Source organism: Melanotaenia boesemani, chromosome 21 (assembly GCF_017639745.1).
Source record: "Melanotaenia boesemani isolate fMelBoe1 chromosome 21, fMelBoe1.pri, whole genome shotgun sequence".
Taxonomy (NCBI): domain Eukaryota; kingdom Metazoa; phylum Chordata; class Actinopteri; order Atheriniformes; family Melanotaeniidae; genus Melanotaenia; species Melanotaenia boesemani.
Genome location: NC_055702.1, coordinates 9,353,744 through 9,364,556, shown reverse-complemented (window position 1 = coordinate 9,364,556; position 10,813 = coordinate 9,353,744). Strand labels below are relative to the sequence as shown.

Genomic DNA, 10,813 nt, shown 5'->3' with positions numbered 1-10,813 from the left:
GCATTGCACCTAAATTTCACTCATTTGTCAATGCATGTGCGGGTGTAGAAGCAGGGATATTTCAAAGCTGGGAGTGAGCCAGAGTGGGAGGAGTTCCTCACCCCACCCCCATCATCATCATCATCATCATGGCCTCCACTCAACTCAGGAATGTATAGAAAGGAGAAAAAGCAAAGAGGGCAATGAGAAGCAGAGGGGTGCAGATGGAGAAGACAGGAGGGGAGAGGAGTGTTTGAGTCAGAATGTGGGTTAAACTGAGGGGAAAGAGAAAGAACAGAAGGGAGATTTGGTGTAGGAGGAGAGGATGGATGGATGAAGGGAGAAAGTAAATGAAACCTCCCGCCTACCTGAGTTCTGCACCTCATTTAAATAGCTGTCATCAGCCACCACCTTCAGACAGAAGAGAAGAAATGCAAAAAAGTTAGACAGAGGGCCTGAATTTTACCTATTTAATTATTGTTTAACTTGGTTAACACCAATTAATCCCAGCAAAATAAGCTTTCTGTTGCTTGTTTATGTCAATAAAAAGAATGTATCACAATCCTGTCTTTAGATTAAAAAGAAAGAAACCATTATAAAATGAGACTGCTGGTCATAGTGACACACAAAGAAATGTACCAAAGCGCCAACAGTATATGCAACCTCAACGTCCAATATATATATTGAATCATCAACATAAAATGTGTTAATCTGGCATTACAAAATTTCCATTTGTCACATTTATAGACAATGAGGAAGATGCTAGAACACATCCTGTAAATGCATCCACATGTACAGGCAGCAGGAGAAAATATGACTCATATGAGTGTTTCTACATCAAACAAGTATCATCCTGAAGTGTTGGCTTTAACCATCCATAAAATTGTTTATAAAGGAAGCAGGAGTCTGGGATCGGATGGCACAGTTACACACAGTGTTGCAGACTGACATGTGCTACTGTTTCTTCACTTTTGAGTTACATTTTGTAAATAACATTTAAACTGTCCATGAGCAAACAACACACGGTGTTGTATTTGTAGGATGATCTCAAAACTTCAGAGGTACAGGTAGTTGGATCTTGGCTTTAGAAAGAGCTGTTTCTTTATGTTTCATACTAAAATAATCATTTCCTTTGACAACATAGTCTCACACCAGAATATGTAATAGCTATTCAAAGTGCAAAACATAGGAGTTTCACTATGAAGGTTGAATTTTTGGGCCACAAAATCACAGCATCATAAATCATGTGACTGGTATATTTTGATCATTTGTCACATCCTTTACAAACTGTTAAAAATATACGAAAAATTCTAATAAGGCCACATAGACATCAAGAAGGTACTATTTAGTTTTTAAAAAGTGTCCATGCAGACTAAAGAGTTTCAAGAAATCGGGACAAAACCACAGAAAATGCTGTAGTGTGTTGATGGATCTGTAAGTGCCGCTGTAAAGCTGCCACAGAAATGTACTAAAACTGGGCATGTGCATAAACTAGTGGGGTGTAAGCAAACATACAGGAAAGAAGCTGGCAGAGAATGGAGCTAAAGTAGATATTTGTGTGGATTTTCTCCTTTTTTTTTAAACAAATTTTGCTGTAAAAGTCATATCATGCAGCACAAACAACCCTGTAATCTGCCATTGTTGTAGCTGTTGGTGAGGTTTGCACATGCAGGTTAAAGGTTCAGGAAAGCTGCATATGGGTTATAAACACAAAAATAATGGAAATATGATTCATGTCTCAGACACGGAAAGTGTCTATTATAGTGTCATATATATATATATATATATATATATATATATATATATATATACATATATATATATATATATATATATATTAGAAAGAACAGATTTGAGTGTGTGATATACATATAGAAAGGCACCTTTAAGAATGTCCACCAATACCTTTCTGCACATGGTTCATAAGAAAAAATACCAACCAAGTGTTATAATAAAGAAATTTTCTGGACATGGTGTCATCCTTCAAAGCACAGAGGGCCTAATATAACCTCCACATGTCTAATTCTGCATCATACAACCACTGATCACAGTTTCAATGACACAAACCAACATGTATTAACACTTTGTCAGAACCAATTAACATCATATGGCAATGCAGGAAGTAGAAGTTTCCTTTTTTTAACTTGCAGGATTAATGCTGTAACAGTGAGTATTTCAGGCCAAATAATTATATTTTCCCTACCAAATAATTTGGATTTGGTCCTTAAAAATACTGTAAATGAAAATGAGAAAACAACAGTCTTTAATCTACAGAAACTTAGAAATCTGGAGTAAAGTCTGGTGGCTTATTCCACCACCACACCTCCATCATTTGTGAGATTTTAACACTCCTCCGTTATAATTGGAATGTTATGGTTTGAGCCATCCTATCTGATGTTTTAAGTAGCCAAACTTGGAAATATCTGTGGTCATTGTTAAAGTAGAAACATCAGTATAAGACTTAATCTTTCATTTAGTGTCATTTTTCTTTTTAATTGCACAGTTAATCATCTATTTTTATGCATACTTTCAGATTTATTTTCTCTGGCAGTCCTATTATTCCACAGAAGGATGCCCGGTTCCATGGTCCCTCCTCCTCCTTGTGTGATCTTTGTTTTCGTTTCTCTTTTCTGCTCTGTTCTCCTTAAAAGCATTGTGTAACTGCCATCAAGTTTGGATGAAATATGCACATTTTAACAAGGACTGCTCTTACAAATGTAATGCTTCTTGTCATGGAGGAGAGATGACTCATTTTTAAAGAAATGCGTATGAGTTTTTATTCACATTCACACGCAAAAATTAAATTTGCTGCACTTTCTGTTGCAGTATCCTAAAAAAAAAAAATTTTTTTTCTTAGTGCACCAGACAGCTGTTACATATTTTTATTTTGAGCTTATGTGCTGTGTAATCATTTCAAAGAAAAACACAAGCTATTCATGTATGACAGGTTCAGGTGTTTTATGGCATTGATATGATTTTTGTTTAATTTCATTTTATGAGAGGACACACATACATACACACACACACATAAAAATAATATTTGCAAGGGCAGTGAAATACAACACATTTCACCTTCACATAGGTGACGTCTGCTTTCTGCATCTTGTCCCTGCCACCATCCAGCAGCAACCCACTGCACAAACACACACATACACACACAGACATACAGTACAACACCAACATGTAAACTCCCAGAGGAGTCGCTCAGCCTAATGATGTTATAGCAGGAACAGATGACCTGCACTCATGAACATGGGTGCTGATACCTTCATTCATGTCAATCACACGCTTTGATTACAGCGGTAATCTGTTGAGACGCTCTCACAGCTGCGTCCACTGCATGGCTATGCAAACACTGACACAAACACACACACATACACATACACAGGTAGGGAGGCACACAGACGACCATTACAGCTCAGAAAGGTGATGATTTCAGGTAAATATGATGTTTGTTTTGAGCAGAGTTATAGAGCTTGCAGTGCTTCTCTAGAGCTGATTATTCCTCACTTTAATGGTTCAGGATTGTTATTCAAATATTTGAGTACAGAGATTACCTGTGTCAAAAAGGGAGGGAGTAGCTTCTCTTCCCTAATGAACGTGTTCTGTGTTTAAGATGTGGAGCTCCTGAGTCACTGCTGTGGTACAGTAATTCCCTTCACTATGCTTGTTAGCAGACAGAGCCCAAAATATGCAATAATAATAGCAAAATCTTCAGTTACTGTAAAAAAATAGAAGTCTAGGTAAATGAAACTGCTGAGACTGCATTTCTTTTCTTTTACTCTTGCTAACATATATACTGGTTAAGGTCTTATCTTGTTTTCAAGAAAGGAATGGGTGGCTCTGGCACATTTGTTTTCCAGTTTAGCTTCAGACTGTGAATTTTTCCATTCTCTTTGGGCTCCAGTGCAAGGTTTTTTTTTTGTTGTTGTTTTTTTTGTAGATGGGATATGCCATATTGTCATTTGCTGGTTTTGAACTGAAAAAAACTCAATAAACACAACAAAATTAATCATGTGATGCTTTGTCACAGAAATCTGTTATTCACATTGTCAGGCTCGACTGTGAACCAGCTCTTTTGTCCGGTGAATGTTTCATCAGAGACGCAAGGCTTCAACCAGAAATTTATCTGAGGTTTGTCACATAATTGACTCACCATGATGTCCTGAAACACAGCTTCACAAATTCAGACCATCTTTAGTGTCCAACAGGATAGAAGAGAAGATGAAAAAAGTGATTTTGTGTCATCATATGCTTAAACCTTCCTCCCCTTTGAGCCATACACCTGGACAGAGTGTGAAACAACTCAACCAAATGTAGAGAAACTAAAAAGGTGTAACTTCTTCTCGTCATTTATTTCTTTAACTGATCTGCACTTCCATGAATTCTTCTGCATTTCTTTGTACATTACTTTACAACATTTTTATGGACGTCTTTAGTGATGCAACATTTTGTGTGGCAAATGTTGATGCATCCACCCGCAATCATGGCGGTTGCCAGCACAGTCTGTACATCTACAGCCTTCAGCACTTGCCTCTCCACCAGACCAGCCACCACTGCTGCCCTCATGTCCATTTTCCAAGTGCAGAAAAGTTAAAAAGAAAAAGCTTAGGGACAAGGTCCTCGAAAGTGTGCTCTGCACCATAATGGCCTACCACAGCAGCACAAATGCTATGCACAAACATCTAAAAAGAAACATCCTGGAACTAGTGTAAAAAATTATAATAAGTTATGACCAATTGTTGGTTAGTATTAGTTATTAAATGATTATTTGTTGTGTTTAAAACAAACAGCATGACTTTGCAAATGCAAATGAATAGCATGGCAAAGCTACCGTTTTCCATCATGCTTGCAAGTTGTAGCCAGTCTGTTTATACATTTGAAGTGGGCCTCCTAGTGATTAATTTAAATTTTATTTAATTTTAAAATTATAGCCTTGCCTGTGATCATGTATTGTCTTCTATTAAGAATCCAGCACATCTTTCATAGTTTTTGCAGCTAAAGCTGCAATGTGACAAGATAGAGAAAGAGAGTTTGTTAAAGAGCTGATTAGATTAAATAAAAGTCAAATAACTGAAGCTCCAATCCCCGGATCATGAATTGTTACTCCCCATTTGGTCAGTGCAGGTGTATGAGTGGGTCTCTTCCAGTGGAGATTTGTAAGGCAGACTTTATGATTATAAACCCTCCATCATCTGCTCTGTACAACTTCTAAGCAACGACTGTGTGTTTTCTCACCACCTACAATGACGCACCTTGACATCTGTCTTTTTTATACGTCTTTTTTCTTGGTACTTTACAGTGTTTTTTTGTTGGGCTGCATTTATGTTGTGCTTACAGATCTGGACTTGAAAGCTGAAGATGCCTTAAAATCCATCTTTTCACGTTGTGCCTGCAAGCACATCCACCACATTGGCCACATTCTGGGGAGGTGGCAGGTTCCAATTGCACATTAGAGTTTAAAAATTGCACTCCGTGAAACGGCACAGCTAAATCTATGAAATTTGCTGATTCTGTTAGAATGAATGGAAATCATCACTATCTGCATCAATACTGAAAGACCTGCCATCGTCATTAATATGGCAGCAACACTGATTTTCTCTGCAGTCTGTTCAGTCTGTGTCTGGACCAAGCTGTCACTTTCAGTTCAGCACAAAGTGCAATACAAGCCATTCTTACACAGCTAATAGATCAGCAGCTTAATATGTTTGACTTTGTTCATATTTTGACCTTTAATAAGCTGACAAGACAGTTTTCAGTCGACTGTGAGAGGCTTTACTGCTAGAAGCCAAAGATTCAACCAGTCACTGGATTTCTGCCTTCAGTGTGCATGTATTAGCTATTCACTAAGAGTCCTCTTTCTAAACTTGATGACAAAATAAATTTAGGACAAAAAGTAAAGAAATGTGTTCGGTTGATTATTTCTCTCCTTTAATAACACCAACTGGTGCTGCATTTTACATCATTAGAAAGCCCAATCACTCACCTTTACAACAAAGTATAACTCGTAGATCATGCTTCTGAGGAATAAAAAACAACTAAACATGCAGGTAATACCCCCAGTGCCAAAATCCCCCTTTAAGATAGACCAAGCATAAATTCCCTTACTTTTTGTGCTTAGTTTATGCATTCTGTCATGCAGTTTGGAGGTAAACCCTATTATTTTTTGCTATTGCTGGGTATGCCCAATGAGACTGGGCTGCCTTATGAAACCTGAAGTCCAAGGAAAGAGTTTGCAGGTTTCAGAAAACAAATGATTGATTTTCACACAGTTTCCTCCTGGTTTAACTGTGAAGATCATTGATATTTTAGTTTGATGTTGGCTACAAAAGAAAGTGCTGCAGATTCAAGATATTAAAGAGATTAAAAGATTTATGCTACATTAAGGCTGAAAACTCATCAGAAGTGTGCATTTATACACGCACCACTGCTTTCAGTGTTAAGGGTCTAATTAATTCCTGCAGACCCTAATGGCTTCACACAGCCCGTACTGCACATTACCACAACACACTCTTTCTGTAGTAAACAGAGAAGATTAAATGAAAATGAGTAAATCTACTCACTGACTGATTATTTTATCATGCTTTAGATTTTGCGTTAAATTTCTTTCAGGGAACACTCAGCATGTTCTCACGACCTACACCTGACAACACCACCTGCTCCCCTGGTTTGCTGTTTCAACACGTCTAAGTTTGACCAAATTGCTGTGACAAGCTTCAACCGTGCATGCAGGGCTCGTCCCCACAGCTCTGCAGGGGCAGAAGAGCACCGAGGGGCTCTTCTCATGATATCCTGCTGAAGGGTAAAGGAGGAGAAGGAGGAGGGAGATGAGGTTGAGACCATGCGTGTGCGTGTGTCCACGTGCGCGTGAATCAATAAAGGGTCTGCTTAATTGGCAAATGTGCGGCAAACACGGCATCATTAATTGGTTCAAATGCGGATCTGGTGTTCGTTAACGCCCCGACCTGCACCTGCTTTGTTGGAGAGATGCCTCCTGGATGAATCAGCGCTGGGTTTATTGTGAGGCTTGTGAACACCTTACACGAGCCAGCCCTTAATTTTTAGACATAGTATAGCTTTACATTCTTGCAGCTATAGATTTATAAATCTATCAGTTTAATTATCGACCTAATTAGGGTATGGTTTTAGTAACCCAAAATGTAGGGCAGGTCATGAAAGCGTGACTGTCACAGGACCCGAAAAAAGGGAAAGCATATTAAAAGAAAAATCATCCTTCTTCTTATCAGGCAGGATACAGTTCTTACCTCCGCCAGCAGTGGTAGCCAGAGGCAGGCGATTCCGATCAAGTAAAACATTTCCCGGCTGGTGAGAGCCATCCTTCCCGCCCGGTGTATCCGTGTCATAGCCTGAACAACCGCCCCTCCTCTCCCATCTCTGAGTCCAACCTGTCCGCGAGGTGAACCGTTATCCTCCGTGAGCCCGTGCAAGAAACGTGCGTGGTGATGTACGTGGGAGGTTTTACGCACAGAATAAGACAGGGTGCGGCAGCGTAAACGGGATGGAAAACACACACACACCGATAGTGTTGAGCTCTGTAAAAACCAACTGCCACTTTCTCTCTCTCTCTCTCTCTCTCTCTCTCTCTCTCTCTCTCTCTCTCTCTCTCTCACACACACACACACACACACACACACACACACACACACACACACACACACACACAAACACACACTTTGGTTTCTGGGGGTATGCCACTTCAGCTCTTGCTGTATTGCAGACAGCTTGGCACATATACTCAATGGCCTCTCCTATGGTGTCAGTAAAATCACCTATAGTCAGTCATAGCAGAAAAGTGCATGAAAATATCCAAAGAATGTTTGGCCCAAACATGACCCATAACGGCTGCTTTCACTGCTTCACATTTGGCTTTGGATAACAACATGTAATAGGGTAAGTGTGGCTATCAGAACCTGGCCAGATACCAGACAAGACCTGAATACAGATATCTTTTGGGCTTTAGGACCACACCTGACCTTGACAACCCTTAGCACAACTCATCTTAAAACTGGTTTTTGTCTTTTGGGCCACATCTGGCCCACATAACATAATAGAGTCATAAGAGCCATATGCAGCCCAAAATAGTCCCAAGTACATCTGAGTTGATAGATCAGACATCCATAACAGATTTCATACCATTTTTAGCATAGTTTGCATATTAATATAACACATATCCATCAACCACTGTGTTTGAATTACCTGCCTCCTGTGGATGTGCTGTGGTGTGTCTCAGAGGGATGTTTCCAGCAGACCCTCTGGACCCTGTGAGTTGTCTCTTGGTGGATTAGGGATGTTCTTATCCCACATATGCATAACTGGATTAGAATCTGGAGAGTTTGGAGGCTGGATTAACACTTTGGGATCAGGTTGTTTCTTAGTACTTTTCATGGTTTAATAGGCTATGTTGCTTTTATAATTTGAGGGTGTGAGCTTGTAATATAATAATATTAGGTTTAACCAAATGGTTTAAAAAACTAAAGGGGTCAATAAATCATCTACAGTTTCAGAGAAAACCAGTTTGTTTTGCACTCATAAAATTGTTTAATATTCTCTTCTTTTTGTTTCAGCTTATGTCAGTATATCTGATCAAACATAATCTGCTCTGAGAGCTCACTGTAAGCAGAAACTGGCAGTGAAGTAGAATCAGCACAGCAAAGATCTGAATGATGGAGACAAGAAGTCTTCTAAAATTATAATATAATATATACATTTTAATCATTGCTGCTGAGGTACAGTGTGTAGTTTGAATATGCAGCATTTGAAGCTGATTCAGGAGGATGTATTTCACATCAGTACACATAAAAACAGAAATAACTGACAGGATGGTTTATCTTTACTCGGCAGTCTTGGAGAGAAGTGGTCAGTTCAGCTTTTTTTTTCAGCTTGTCGTGCTCTTTCTGATCACTTTCCAAATGTAAAAACTGAAAATGTCCAATTTAGCTGGAAGACGGTTGCTAGCATGGGTGCCCATACTAACATGTAGCAGCTATTATAGCAGATTATGCTTAGAATTAAACAAAGCTAACATAAAATTATGTCACTGAAAAGTCTTACAACAAACTCCATCACAGAATATACTAATACAAATAGGACAATACTAATTTAAGATAGCATCGTAAATTAATAACGAGAAATATTTTCAAGGCAAGGTTAAGCCCAATCGATTGCATGTGAAGTTGTCGTCACGTCTAAGGGTGTACATTCGGCCGCATCATATTCTTGAGTATGCTAAAGCTGTATTTAATGAATACATACCTTAAACTCTTAATTTAAAATTGTGTTTCTATGTTTAAACTGTAGAATTAGAAAGGTTCCATACTTAGGGTGGACATTGGTCAGTGTGTAAAAGTTACTTACATTTAGTGGTAAAGATGGACACTTTCATTTAATGCTTTTTTGTTTTTTGTTTGCTTTTTTGTTTCTTTGTTTTGCATATTCAAACAAAAGATTACACATTACTTAAAATGCCAAGCACAGTTTTGAATAGACAGTGGCACTTTTTTTAAAAAAAGAAGCCATTTCCACTGCTTAGAGGATTGTCACTTCACATTCAGAGTTGTTTGTACTTTTAGATTCATAACAGTAAAAGTTTTAATTTTTTAAGTTTTTAATGGAATATTAAAATTTTCTGTCATTGACCTTTAATTTTGTTACATGATATCATTTAATCTTTACAGGTAAGAATAGTCATAATAACAGGAAAGCATTCTTTTTAAGATGGTGCTCCTGTCCCAGCGTACAGCACAGCATGATAGCTTCATATTCTCTGCTAACAGAATCTATAATAATGCTAACAAAATATGCTGTCACTCACAATGCTGATAGCAACACAATGGGTAACTGAGTGAAGGTACAAAATGACTGTCATGCTTACATGTAACCAAGCCTGCCAGCAAACTGTCCATGCACGTGTCCATCTTTTTCCAACCTAGATAACTGTTATGGCCAAAGTCCAACCAAGAAGTGAAAATGTAATAATTAAATATAACCACAAGTGACAGTTATTGTTGTATGTTGGTCTTTAACGCATGCTGTGAGCACACAAATGACTGTGTTACCACACCTGTTCTTTATGAAGATTCTTTGGCTTCTCAAAGGAAACACTTGAGATCAATGTTGAAACTCGATACGATTCATATATTCCTTCTGCAGCTTGAGAGACAGTACTTTACAGGATGTTATGTAATCTATTTGAGGAAAAAAACCTACATCATCATATCAATTAGACGACTTGTTGAAGAATGTGTCTATCTTTTAGGAATCGGTACCACATCTCATTTCTGTTGGTTGGCCCATTGATACAGTGAAGCATCATTTCAGCTCCAAGTTGAAAGGCTTCTGTGAAGCTTTGTGCTTCTTCCATCACACACCATCCATCATGGCCCCTGTCTGCTTTATCAGTGCAGCGTGTTGCCATGTCACTTTTCATCCACAAAACACAGAAAACTTCCCAACAGGAGACAGCCGTCGGACAGTTTTTATTTCAGCCTGTGAACACGGCTGCGTGCCTTCCTCCCAGACTACATTTTGGACCTAGATTAAAAACATACTTATTTTATTTGTTTATTTATTTACTGCTTGCACGGACAAACATCTTCTTCAAACATTACCAAAGGTGTGAGATGTCTGTGTCCTAAAACTTCAGCACCAAACAAGGAGTTTGGGTGATTTTTCTATCCATGTGCTTATGTGATCCCTCAAAGCTGTGTGAGAAAGATTAGCTAAATTCATCTACTTCACAGAGTTTTGTTTTACCCTTGGGCCTCAGGGTGGGAGATTACTTGTGAAATTAGCTTCTTTTTTTCCCCCTCCTTTT

The 10,813-nt window shown here is 38.5% G+C and overlaps 1 protein-coding gene across 2 annotated transcripts in view; it reads right to left on the bottom strand.

Annotated features, from left to right (window-relative positions):
* Positions 1-7,540, bottom strand: part of LOC121632389 (neurotrypsin-like) — a 28,674-nt gene extending 21,134 nt beyond the window's left edge. For both annotated transcript variants that reach the window (XM_041973852.1, XM_041973853.1), the window contains exons 1-2: positions 7,245-7,540; positions 348-390 (exon numbers count right to left, since the gene is read on the bottom strand). In XM_041973852.1, the coding sequence (XP_041829786.1) occupies positions 348-390; positions 7,245-7,343 (142 nt within the window). In that variant the 5' untranslated portion in view covers positions 7,344-7,540. The remainder of the gene's footprint in view (positions 1-347; positions 391-7,244) is intronic.
* Between the last annotated feature and the right edge of the window lie 3,273 nt (positions 7,541-10,813).